This window comes from Oxyura jamaicensis, chromosome 2 (assembly GCF_011077185.1).
Source record: "Oxyura jamaicensis isolate SHBP4307 breed ruddy duck chromosome 2, BPBGC_Ojam_1.0, whole genome shotgun sequence".
In the NCBI taxonomy this organism is placed as follows: Eukaryota; Metazoa; Chordata; class Aves; order Anseriformes; family Anatidae; genus Oxyura; species Oxyura jamaicensis.
The window spans coordinates 114,275,231-114,289,075 of record NC_048894.1 but is presented as its reverse complement, the minus strand read 5'-3'; the positions used below and the strand labels follow the sequence as shown (position 1 = coordinate 114,289,075).

The 13,845-nt window shown below is 40.8% G+C and overlaps 1 protein-coding gene across 5 annotated transcripts in view; it reads left to right on the top strand.

Moving 5' to 3' along the window:
• The window catches only part of NOL4 (nucleolar protein 4), a 190,992-nt gene extending 179,169 nt beyond the window's left edge, over nt 1–11,823 (top strand). For all 5 annotated transcript variants that reach the window (XM_035317858.1, XM_035317859.1, XM_035317857.1 and 2 more), the window contains 2 exons: nt 1,604–1,684; nt 9,869–11,823. In XM_035317858.1, the coding sequence (XP_035173749.1) occupies nt 1,604–1,684; nt 9,869–10,062 (275 nt within the window). In that variant the 3' untranslated portion in view covers nt 10,063–11,823. The remainder of the gene's footprint in view (nt 1–1,603; nt 1,685–9,868) is intronic.
• The last annotated feature ends 2,022 nt before the right edge of the window (nt 11,824–13,845 follow it).

Below are 13,845 nucleotides of genomic sequence, written 5' to 3'. Positions count from 1 at the left end.
CCTGAAAGACCTCATAGGGTAGTTGTTTGCAGTCATTATTATGTTTCATGGACTCTTGTCCCAAACATATACAGGATAGTTCTTTGAATTGTTTTCAACACCTAAGTGATTTTAAGAATGCATTTCCTCTTCAAGTTAGTAACTCATCAAATGCTTTTATCACTTTTACATTCACCTAGTGTAAAGATAAATATACACCTCAGTCAGGATGTGTGTATAAACAAATACAGTCTGGTTTTACATATCTGCTAAGACAGGAAAAAGGAAGAGAAATTGCAAAAGCTAAATCTTGCTGTTTGAATTTTTATTTCTGGACATTTCCCCACAGTAATATAATGACCATGTCCAATAGCTCTCCTATCTAGTAATCCAACTGATGTGTTTTAAATGCTTTGACTCATTTACTTTGGTTATTTCCTCCCCTATAAAGTTCATCCCTACTCCGATCCCATCTTAATACTTAGCTATCTGCTCACCCAACGGTTTTGTAGCTCTGGCTCAGGGACCTCTCTGTGCCTGCTGTTGCAGTGCTTCCCTCCTCAGTCTGTCTTTCCACATGGCTAATTAGAGAACCATAATTATCTCCTTACACAACTGTATGGGGTGAACCTTCATGCAACTGCTCAATATGAGCAAGCAGAATGCAACAGCTTGTACAGTGACCCTTCCTTTTTTGTAGTCAGGATAAAACAAACAAACAAACAAACAAACAACAACAACAAAAAAAAAAAGCAGGAAAAGGCTTGGTCTTTAAGCATTAAGGTCTTTTTCCCCCTATGTTTAAACCATCTAGGCCAAGCCAGCTCAACTTGAAAGCTTCACCTCATCTGCAGGAAATCTATGGGTTGACAGAGCCTCTGTCCGCTTGTACACAGTCGGAAGAGAGGCCTCTGGGCAAGTAGCCCTTGACGATGTAGATGTTCAAGGAGAACTGCTTATTGAAAAGCGTAGATTTCCATGGCTCTGATTTTTTTAAGGCTGAGGCAGTTCCTGCTACAGAAGTGAAAAAAAAGCCCCAGGGTGGGGTGAGTGTAAATGACATTTGCTTGCCAACCCCCAGCCAGCCACAAAGGCTTCAGCTGGCCCTGTTCCACCATACCTGGCATGAGCCTGGAGGGACGCCGAGCTCAGGGACAGGAGGATGAGTACAGGCAACAGATTACTCCACTAGGAGCAAAATCTCTTGTTGCCACCATGAGCTGTCAGAGTCCCTGCGTGCTGCTGCCTGAGCTTCTCCTGGCAGAAGTAGGATCACCCCAGGTGTTTCTGTCATCATCCACACTCTCCTGGTGACTACCAGCTGTCAGGGCTGGCTTTTCTGAGCCTGGTTCTCCACAGCCACTTTGTTTCCTGAGGTCCATTTTCTCTTAGAGGGTGTGCAGTGTGTTTTTTCTGCTACTGCTGGGCCTCCTGGAACTGATCTGGGGGGTGTTCCTTCTCTGTCGTTGTCTGGTTTTCTAGGCAGAAATGTCATTCATTTCCTTTTGTGTGTGTGTAAAAAGTGAGAATGTGTTTTAGACTGAATGGCAGACTGGCCATGTCAGACACTCCCTTGCATCGTGACATGACAAAGCAGCTCTTCTGTCCCCGTTTCTCTACACAGATCTGCAGCCGCCCTCTACCACAGCCACGAGTCAGCACTGCGTCCCAGGCACCACCAACGTCCAGTCCCCTTCCAACTCAGGTGAGTCCTCCCAGCGAGTCCCAGTAAATTCACACTGCAAGCAAATCCTGAGCCCTGACAGGCTGTTCTTGCAGCCCCCTTTCCCACAAACAGGCCTGCAGAGTGCAATGTGTCCCTGTGGGGACAAATGTCCCTGTGCACAGCCAGTAGCTGCTGGACTCCTGTCATGCTGCTCACCTCTCCCTGCTGCCCCAGGAGGGCTCTGGTCCCCAGGCCATTCTCCCCTCTGTCCACGTCCAAATGGGCCTTCCTGGCTCTTCAGGGTCCTGAAGGATCTGCCACATCAGCCAACTAGCCCAGGCTGCAGGGCTTTTGTAGAATGGGAACCCTCTGCTACATCTTGTACGCAGTCCGTGTTAACCTCTGTCACTATTTGTTACTAATAAACAGTCAAATTAATTGCAATCCCTGGCACAAATGTTGGTTCACACAGTTAATTTTGCTCGCTGATCCGTCACTTCTTTCTAGAGCATGTTGTGCTCCAAAACTGAAGTTATTGTGCTACTGGACCAGCAGACGTCTGTATGAGCAGGGCAACTGTGTTCATACTGGGCAGTGCAGTACATCCCTAATGAAGAATTACAGGATGGTAGAAACACAAGGTTGGAAAGGACCTAGGATGAAGGCTGCTGAGCCTCAGTGTTCAGCATGGCTGTGCTGCTCTGAGGCAGGGAGAGGAAGGCTGAGCACTGCAGTCCAGTTCTTCATATGACAGTAGGAAGGAGTGATTTCACTGCTCTTTTGTGCAGTTTAGGTCAGAGATGCACATGATTGCCACAGGGCTTGTCGGTTCAGTGGGATTCAGGTGCATTAGGTGGGTTGAAAGGTTAGATAGAAGTAGAACATACTGTGTGCTGAACAGAGCTGTACAATTTATAAGCTCTAAGGTTATATAGAAGCATGTGCTGTGCCAAGCATTGCTTACAGAATGCTAAGGGGTATAAGCCCCACGTGGTCCCTTCCTTTAACCCACACTGCATTTGCACATGTGCAAAGAGAGTATTTTTGACACCAGTATAGGCAACAGAGAAGTCACGTAGGAATTGCAGGTACTTATCACAGTTTAAGTTGTTATGTAGACTCTCTTTTGTGAGGTTATGGTATCTGGGTGCAGGGTGCAATTCCCGTCTGCCTCACCAAGCCTGTATGCATTCATGACTCATGTAGTGAAATGAAGGGTATGGTCAGGTGTAACAGTTTTTAGAGGGTGATGCTGATACCAGTAAAGAAAGAATTCACAGGCATCTATGTCTCAAATTTGACAGTTTTATAATGCAAACTTCATAGTAACATGAGGCATGCGAGAGAAAATTGCTGTTATGTCTTTTCTTTTCCACTCTTCCCATTATGCGTTCTTGTTTATAACTTTGCCAAGCTTTAACTATTTGAATTGAATTTTTCCATCCAGAAGTCAGCTTCAGGGTGAATATTTCTGAAGTTATTTCATCAAAAATAATTTAGCCAAAGGTTATTGGGAAGGCATGTCATTTATCCCATGTGTATATGAGGAGCTCCATCACCTCTGTGAAAAGTGCCAGGAACCATGCTTGGTAGGGGAAGTTGACATGCAGCTGAGGACTTTTCTTGTTCTGAGAAAATGTGCTCAAATTTGGTGAAGTTGTAACCTGTAAAATCTTGTACATTCAGTAGAGGCTTCTTGGTGATAAAGTAGGAAAAAAAAATAATAAAGAGTCCAGCTGAGCATATCCAGTATGCAGCTAATTCTTTAAGAGCTGCATACTTACTGCAACATGTGTGGCCTTAATGTAGGGGGTGAACAGTATTTTCCTTGTGATTGTTTTCTCCATATATAGTATATACCTATGCTACCACACAGTTTTCCGTGTTCTCAGGGCTATCCTGCTGAAATCAAAGTGGAGATAGAACAAGACTGATGGAGTTAGGAATGTGGGAGAGTGTGTTTAATCCCATTTCAAAAAAAAAAAAAAAAAAAAAAAAAGACAAAATGTGCTGTTGGGAGAAATTAAATGATTTGACCTATTGTGTGGCAAAAGTGGTAATTTTCCTCTGTGAAATACTGGCTGAATTGTTTATTAAGATCATCCCCACATTTCTGTCCCCCCTTCTTACTCCTCCTCTTCAAATTATTGGTCATATGGCATGTGCAAGTATTATTCTGCTCCCAACATATCCCATTTCTGTTGGGATGAAAGGTCTGTGGCTTAACTGGACAGTACCTTACTTTTCTACCTTAGCACAAACTTCAGGAGAGACAGCCATTCAAGCCAGACGGGTGTATGCCATGTAATCCTTTCATTGATTGTTGAAAATGCATGATACTCAGTGGCTATAGGCATTTCTGTGTTTTCACAACTCTTTCCTCAGGCAACATATATATATATATATATATATACACATATTTCTGCTACTTAAATTAGCTGAAAATGTGTTTCCCAGAGGGAAAGGTGTAGGAGGGAGAAAGAAGCTTAAAAAGTCCAATTCATTAGCCTCTGTTTACTTGATCTGAGATCTCTTGGCACTTAAAACAATAGTTCTAGGCACATCTGTTCTGTTTGGAGGCAGGAGGACAAGAAACATTGACAGATGCATAATATCACAATAAAACATTCTTGCAATAATAAATACATCTGATTTGGGAAAAGTAACATGCTTTGATAGCTGTCACTACTTAATTTTATTGGAGTAGATGAGAATCAAGTACAATATTCACTTCTTCTAAAGCCATTCATAGGAAAAAAAGGGGGGGAGAGGAGAATGGATGGCATAGAAAGACACATGAGAGATTTCAAAGCATGGGCAAATGTATTTCCATGCAGTGGCTTGGGGCAGAGTGGCTAGAAAGCTGTGCAGAGGAAAAGGATCTGCGGGTGCAGGTTGATGCTTGCCTGAACGTGAGCCGGCAGGGTGCCCAGGTGGCCAAGAAGGCCAACAGTATCGTGGCTTGTAGCAGGAATAGTGTAGCCAGCAGAACCAGGGAGGTGATCGTCCCCCTGTATTTTGCTCTGGTGAGGCCTCACCTCAAGGACTGTGTTCAGTTTTGGGCCCCTCAGTACAAGAAGGACATCAAGGCCCTGGACCATGTCCAGAGAAGGGCTACAAAACTGGTGAAGGGCCTGGAACACAAGTCCTATGATGGGACTGGGGTTGCTTGGTCTGGAATCATAGAATCATTGAAACATTAAGGTTGGAAAAGACCTTCAAGATCGTCTGGACAAACCATGACCCTAACACCAATGTCACCCACTAAACCATGTCCCTAAGAGAAGAGGAGGTGCAGGGGAGACCTGATTGCTCTCTACAACTACCTGAAAGGAAGGTGTGGGGAGCTGGGGGTCAGCCTCTTCTCACAGACAACCAGTGATAGGACTAGAGGGAATGGCCTCAAGTGGTGCCAAGGGAGGTTCATGTTGGAAATGAGGAGACATTCTTCTCAGAAAGATTAGTCAGGCATTCGGATGGGTTGCCCGAGGAGGTGTTGGAGTCACTGTCCCTGAGGTTGTTTAGGGAAAGGTTGGACATGGTGTTTAGGAACATGGCTTAGTGGGTGATACTGGTGGTAGGGGGATGGTTGGATCAGATGATCTTGGAGGTCATTTCCAACCTTAATGATTCTATGCTCCTATTCTGCTATAAATAAGTTTCAATGGTTTTTATATCTTTGCTGAGAGTAAGGTTAGATGCTTAAACATATACAGCTTAAAATTATTTTTTCTCATTGTATGTAATAGTGGTAACCATTTTGAGAGTCATTGGGGTATTTATTGCTCATTTATTTCAGTAGTTGTTAATTATAAGACTGGTAGCTATCCAGTGACAACACACAATTCTTAAGGGATTTTTGCTGAGAGAGTAGGTACTGTCTGAACTATCAGTACAGTACATCTATGTCTGACCCATATTTTGGAGTTTGATATAAATCATGTTGCTAATGAGTAGTGTGTGAGGCAATAACTAGCTCCATTTAAGTCTTGCAATTTACAGGAAAGCCATTTGTCCCACAGTGTATTTAATGGCAGGTACTACCAGCAGCTTATTTGATAAATGATTGTCTAGCACACAGAGAGAGGATTTTTAGAGTACTCCTATTCAGCTTGATTTGGTTCCAACAAGAACCATTTCACCTCACAAGGGAAATTAGGTCTATGTAACTAGACTGAGGTGGTGAATGTGAAATATTCCTGTGCTAAAGCGTCAATCAGGAGTTTTCTCCAAGAGGCAGAGAAACAGTATCTCATTCTTCAGAAACAGTACAAAATGAAAGGATCTGTCTCAGGAGTTTGTTAAATCCACTGCTTAAGAGAACATTGTGAAGCTATAAAAACTTGGGAGATGACACTTATGAGTTATAATGGTATGCACTAAGAAAATAAATAAATAAAAATATTCTGTCTTCACCTTTGCAATGTACGCTTAATCTTTGCTTGAATACTGTGGAACCTGATAATGTTTTCATTCAGGATTTTTAATTGTTATGAAGTACTCAGGGGTGGGAAACAATACACTAAATCATGCAGTATCACCTTGGAGGAACCCAACACTGCAAAATTCATTGCAAAAACTTCAGATTAGGCTTTCCTTCTGTTTAAAGATACCTTCCCTTGTTCCTGTGAATATAGGCTGTTCAATAAATGCTGTTAAACATATGAAGGAAATACTTCTACTTAAAGTAAGGACAGTCATTAGAAGAAAAAGGGTATAAGCTGTTCAGCTTTCTCCGGGTTTAGTCATCTGTAGTGATGACTTCTGGAGACAGAGGTATATGAACTGTCCAGAGTAACCAGATATTTTAAGAAGCATTCAGAATAGCTGTGATTTATTTGCCTGGATAAAGAAACGTGGTGGATATTTATTAGTATGCTTTAGGTTCGTGTCTTTCAATAGCCGATTTGCACAAAAACAAACAGGGAAATCTATACTAGAAGAATAAGATGCATTTATTCCTTATCTCCTGAAAGACCAGGTATGACTGATGAAGCTACAGATAAGGCTAAAGCATTTTTAGTAGAAAACAGCCTGAGCAGTCTTTAATAATCAGTAATATTGCCAGTAAGTATCTATCATAGCTATTAAAAGCTGAATTCAGTATAATATATCATGTGGTGAGTCTCTGAGTAAGGTATTGTCCCAGATATAAAGCTTGGCCTGTCATAAACAAGCTTTGGAGGTGTAGGGGTCACATAACAAAATTAAAGGAAGAACTGAAATCCTTATCCCCATATCAAGCATGGCTTGTCCTCTTTCTGTTCAGCTTTCTGCCAGCACATGCAGTTTCTCTGCCTGGGAAGGCACACGTGTATTCACTATCCTAAAGCCATAGCCAAGAACACATTTCTGTATGTCTGGATTTCTTTGCTTTGTTGCTCAGGGGGCTTTTCTTTGAGGGGAAGGAGAAGAGCACTGTTACTTATTAAGAACTTAAGGCAGGAGTTGTAGAGTGAATGAAAATTCTTTTTTTCCTACTATATAGAAATAAAAGAAAAAAAAAATAGTTTGAAGTATCAGGGCTAGGTTAAAATCTGAGATTTCGTATTTCCTATGTATACAACAGAAGTCTCCCAGACTAAGAGGAGTTTTGGGCCCTGGTGTTTTTCAGTGAATGCAGACTGCACATTTGTCTCTATTGTTAGTTGCACTTGCACAAATCTTTATTTCCAGTTCCTTCAGAGTTTCAGAGATATATATTCCAAAGAGTTAAAAAAAAATAAAACAAAACACTTTCTTCATGATAGGTAATCAGCACATCTAGAAATAGAGGGCCAGTCTTTCAGTTTGAGTACAGCAGTGTGACTCTATAGCCTTGTGAGGAATCATACAGATTTATGCATGCTGGTCATCTGGTCTTCACCTAGTTTTCCTTTCAGAGTGGTGCTTTTACTGTGTGTCTTTTATTTTTATAAGGAAAACCTCACAAGTGTAAGCAAGAATGCTTCTATACATTTTCAAATTATGAGTGAAATAACGTTCTGTTTTCTATTCAACCACTTAAAAATCTGAATTACAAAGGAAAAACAAATAAAAAAAAACTACAGTTTCCTTTCAGAAAAAGATGTACTCTGCCACAGCAGCTCTGTTGTGCCCTATATTGTGTGTGTGTTTTTGGCTCTGACATGAATGAGAATCAAGGAAAGAGTATAAAAGTTAAAGCAGGTTCACCTGGAGCACAGTGCCCTCAGTATGTCAGTGGTAGCTCTTCCACTGCTGCCTCAATAAATATAAAAGTCTTTAATGCTTATTACAACCATTCAGTCCAGCTGCCTTTATGATTTGTATACCCGTCTTCCCTGTGCCAGGTTAAGATTTTATTTGGAAGCATCCTCTGAGCTTCTTCACACTGTGATCATTTCCCAGCAGTGTGTGGTCACTGAAACAAATTCACGTAGGATGATTGTCCTTTTATTTATCCTTTGTACACTGGAAGTCATTTAAAGTCCGTTCATTTACGCCAGTGTAAAACTGGATAATGCAGTTGTAAGGCTAAGTGGTGTTCATGCTAGTTGCATAGTAGGAAATAGGAAGATCTAAGAGGACCCTTTCTGTTTGAGTAGTTTCTTTTCATAGACCCAGCTCTACTTTCATTCACTCGGGGGGGGAGGGGGTTCATTAACTTCAGTGCATGTGGGGACATGGCAGACTTGACATCCTTTGTGGTCTCAGCCATATTGTTGCATAAACATAAAAGAAAAATAGGTAACGTTTATGACCAGATTTTCAGCTTCTGGAAATCAGTACATCTTTCCACTAGTGCTTAACCTAGCAAATATGTTTTTGAATCTTGTGATTCTGATGGGATTATTTAGGAGGGTCTCTGGAGTATAAATTGGTGTGTTTGGTAGTTGAATATGCTAAATTATAAAATTGTTCCAGTCTCTTTAGGAAGTCTATCCACAGTGGTGCCAATCCTGGGAAAAGTTTTGGCACTGAAACACATTTTCCAGATGAAACTCAACAGTGAAATTTATCTCATAGGAAAGCAAAATACATTGCTGGGGATAACTAGATCCCAGTTTTCAGGAGAGTATTAAGATTAAGATCAGGTCAGGCTGATCTTCTGCCTGCCAGAAGTATAGATTCGCTACACTGTCAAAATGAATGAACAGCGTTCATCCAGAGTTCCACATAATGAACTGCTTCATAGGTATACTTACCATCTGTATCCTTCTATGTTAAAAAAGTCCTGAATACAATTCTGCCTGTCCAAATCTCCAGGCAGAAAAAGAAAATGTATTGTGTTAAGTGGAAAATGCAAACACCTCATCAAAGCACCATATGTCTTAGCTAATAACTGTGGTCATGCTAACAGGGAAATTCCCCACAAAGCTGAACTTCAAGATAGCAGGCGGTTTTGTCGATTGCAGTAATCTGCAGATTGCCCTCAGGAGTTCTGTCTTCTGCAGGCAGCATACATGGTCTGGAGAATATTCTTTGATGAGAAGTGCTAGACATAGTGGTACAGCGAGGAAGCTGCCAATGCGACATGCTGCAGATTCTCTTGTCAGTGTTCAGACCTTACAAGATCCTTGCAATATATTGCCAGCTGTATGCAGCCCACAAAAAATGGTAGTGTGCTACTTACTATACCAGCCAGATTCTCAATGACCCTCTATCATTCATGACTAACGATTTAAATAAAAGATCACGTGGCATAAGGGCTACTTAAGTGAAAGACCATTTATCTGCCTCAGTAAGGGGTTCACAATCTGGCCGTGTGCTAATTGAAGCACAAAAAGTTGTGAAAATAGATATCTAGAAAGCATAAGCTTGATAGTCTGTGATGAAAAAAAAAAAAAAAAAAAAAAAAAAAAAAAAAAGCAAGTGTGCAGATTGCCATGAGGGCTATGACGGCAGCTGGAGCTGGGGGGTGCGCAGGAGATGAGTTGTCTGCCTACTCGCCAGCATTAGATCCCCGGGCAGTTTTGGGGGGCCTTGCAGCTAACACTGTTGGGATACCCCTCAGAGGCTGGCGGTGGACTTGTGTTATGTCAGCTGAATTTTAAGGGCTTCTGTCATATATAAAAATAAATCGCTGTGGTTCCTGTCAAGGGAATGGTAGCTGAACAGTTGTTGCTCGTGAGTGCTGCTTCTCACTGGCACTGACTGAGAGCAGGTTTTGCTGCTGTGGATTTGTATCTACAAGCCTGTGGTGGTGAAATGTCTCTGGCAGCGGGATCTGAGCCTTCTCTTCTTTTCCTTTGTTATTTGCAGGTCCAACAGATCTCAGTATGAAGAGGCAGTTAGCAACCAGCTCTGGATCCTCCAGTAGTACAAGCTCTAGACCCCAGCTGAGTCCGACTGAGATAAACGCAGTGAGGCAGCTTGTGGCAGGGTATCGAGAATCAGCCGCATTTTTATTGCGTTCTGCAGATGAACTGGAAAACCTTATTTTGCAGCAGAACTGAGTCATGTGAACTACACACTGGCCTGGTCTTATCTCAGAGTTTCCACTAATGACATTTTGATTTCGCAGAGCACACACTTCAGTTACTGCACAGTCTTTTAGGAGAGTTAATTACCATAATGCCACACTGTTCTTGATCCATAAAGTGATGTGTTAAGGTGCTTCAAGTGAACTTCGACCTCTGGTATTTCTGAGGTACTTTACTGTGTCCAGCCTATTGCTTTTGTTTTAGTGTGTCAGCATAAATATCGAAAAAGTGGCTAGAAATTAACTCGTTCTAACAAGTGGAGGAAACAGAAGATGCTGTGATGTTTTTTTAAAAAAGTAGTTCAAGATCCAAGTGCAATATTAGTGGAATGTGATACTGACTCATTGGACTTAAAGCTGCAGTATATGGCAAAACGTTGCCAAATGTCCTGTTGCTACAGGGCACAATTGCAATTAAAAGGATCTTGTATTTTAAAAAAATGTAATTTTTATAAAAAAAAAACAAAACAAAAGATTTTTGTTTTCATTCAAGATTTTTCATTTTTACTTTGGTAAACTTTTTCACTGGTCCTGAAAATGTTTTGAGGAGCTATTGTAAGTCCCCCCTTCCTCTCTTGAACCCTTGACTGTGCCCTTCTCCCCAACTTCATATTCTTTCTACGAGTAACTCTTGATGCTGGATAATTCTTCCCCCATGTACTGTAAATTGTCATCTATGGAATACCTTCCAAAGGAAGCATGCATTTCCTGCATTCATACCATTCTCAACTCCATTCTGTAATATATTGCAGCTTTATTAGCGATTAATAAAGAGTTGAGGGTTTTTTAAAAAAAGACATATCATTGAGAAAAAAAATAAAAAGAGAAATTGATTTCTTACGGTGAGCTCATCTAACTCCATGATCACTGCTGCTGTCCTATACAAGTCCCTCTAGTTGTGATTGGATGTAGATGATGAATGTTAAGAGGTTGCAAGTGACAATCTGAAAATTTGCACTCTTGTGTGTATTTATTTTGTTTTCCTTAATTTAAACAAAATTCTTATGGAGGAAGGTCATTGACACTTCTGGTATGATTTGTATAATTCCCAGGCCTAGCTAAAAACTGTACAAAAATGTAAATGAATGCAGCTGCAACTATAATAAAACTTTTCTCTCCCCTCCCCCACTCTTCCCAACCCCTCTATTTCTTATTTTATAATATTGATTACACATTAATGGTGTTTTCTTTGTGCACTACAGCAGGCTTATTTTTAAGTATATAGAAGAGGTACTTTAGTTTATGCTTACTGTACTATCTGTTCTGTTGTTTAGCTTTTGTTGAATAACAAGTTTCTTGTGCATTCCTAAATTTGCCTTATTTCATGTACAAAATTTTATGTAATTCCATTTTTGACAATGAGTTTAAGGCATCAGTGATATTTTATATCTACTTGTTACATATAGTTTTCCAAGTAATGACTGTGATTGTGACCAAGTAATGTGCACTTTTTCTTGTAACTGTGGACATTGCTATGCTTTTTTTTCTCTAGTGTTTCTAGAATTACTGTTGCTTACAGTTATGTAAAAGAAAAAGAACTTTTGTGATACTGTTGGTGAATATTAATGTGAAAAAGCCTATGAAATATGAGTATTTTGGAGGTACATAGATACACAAACATCTCTAAGTTGTGGACTGATGTTCACATATTTAAATGAGAATTCAAAACCTGAGGGCTGGAATCATTTCCTCTGTTTTGTTTGGGTAAATAAACAGATTTCTGTGTTTAAATACATGATTGTGAAACATTATAACATTCAAATTGACATAGCATTTAAAGCTGTAAATATTATTCTCTTTAAACAGGAAAAAGAGATTTCCAGTCCAATTCATGCAGACAGCCAAAGCTCATTTCTCAAAATTATTGAGTAAATCCAGTAGGCTTATCTAGCTGAAGCTTTGTTTTAATGAGGAATTTCCTCAATAAGAGCAGAAGCGTGTGGTCCATAAATCATGAGATCTGAGTCACTAACACTTTATAGCAGTAAGTTGGCTGGAGGCAACACCATTTTGCTACTCTGCATTTATTTTTAAATATCTATTGGGTACCTTTTTAAAGGCACTTATTCTTGGCTATGAGAATGTTGTTTCCATTTCTTATTAACTGTTACCCCTCACTTAAGAGATGCACTTGCTTCTTAGATCTTCTCACCATGCTTGTGAAATCATGTAGCTCATCTCCAGGCATTCAAAAGTCTGCTAGGAACCAAGTGCCTTTTCCCTCTCTTCCACTTTCAGATAACTACATCTTTTTCTGTCTCTTGTTTGTCAGGACGGGATGAAGCAGGTACCTTGTGCCAGGCTGCTGTGTTGTCTTCAGCCAGAGAACAGCTCTGGCACACATTTTCTGCAGAGAAGAAGGGTAAAAGCTATGCTTAGGTTTCCAAGTTTCCTTAGTCCTGTTTTGCAGGGCCAGTATGCCTCAAACTGCCAGTTAAGCAGCAACCAGCAGTTTTTTTTTTTTTTTTTTTTTTTTCCAAGAGGCTGTTTGCCAGCCAGGAATGATTCTCAGCTGGGCAGCCTCACTGATTTTTAAGCCACCTTGCTAAATCCAGATAAGGACAACAGGCTAGAGGAAGAGGAGGTAAGAGATTTACATCAGTGTTCTACCCTCTGACTCCTCTTTCCTCTCCACCAATTTTTCCTTCTCTTGAGGGAGAAGAAATTTGCAGGTCACTATGTGACCTTCAAGGCCTGTTGCTAGTCTTCCCTTTTCCTGCTCCACCCAAACCTACCTTAATAGTTCCCCAAGTGTGTCTTCTATACCACATCCTCTTCTGGCTGTCTTCTTTGAAAATTTTAAGGCCTTCCACAATTATAGGAGCAATTTACATCTGTCTCTAAATGCTCAAAGAGATACTTAGCTTTCAGCCCTCAGGTGGTTTATCTGTGCCAAATTCCAGCAAGGTAACAGGATTTTTACTCCATAGCTGCTTCCACCTCTGAGTACGTGTTTTTTTTTTTTTTTTTTTTTTTTTTCATCTCCTCTTTGAAGCAATCACAGATTCAACTATAATTTTAACTTTCTGTTCTATGAGGGTACTGAAATTCAATCCCATCCAGTGAGAGAGAGACAATAAATCTCAGTCCACTTCTGTGTGTGCAAATACAGACCAGACATCGCAATTAAGTTTGCCCTCTCGGATCCAATATAGCTCTCAGAGCCATCTACTCTCTGCCTGCCTTGAGCCTCCTAAGGAAGAAAGGGCTCAGGTGGGGAAGATCTCTCTCCAGCCACAGGATGAGTCAGCTATTCAGAAATAAATTCAGAGTTATTTCTTTTCCCTATCCACATCTTCTGTAACCAATGCCTACTCACCTCAGGCTAAATAAATTTTGCTGTTAGGGTAAGGCCAATCCCTTCCAGCACAGGCACATCCCTGAGGATTCCTGTCTAAGACTGCCTTCACAAAAGCATTATCCTTACATTCAGTATCATTATTGTACCAGTCCTTCAAGTTAATGCATGCCTCAGTACACCTCATCACTGCGGGCTGTAGGTGTTGGTCTGCCTTGAGATGGCCTCACATCTTCCCAGCTGTCCTGGAGGTTCCTTGGGAGCAGTCCTGTAAGACCTTCAGCCTTCCAGGGAGTTTCTGGAAATGGTCATTTTCATTGATAGGAAAAGCAACTGTGGGCAGCAGCTTTAGAAACAACCTTAAGTTGTGGGAAGTAGACAATCCCACTAGCTTGGTAACTTACTGGATTTATTTACTGTATTTGACATTGTCAGCGGAGAAACTGGAGACAGAATTCA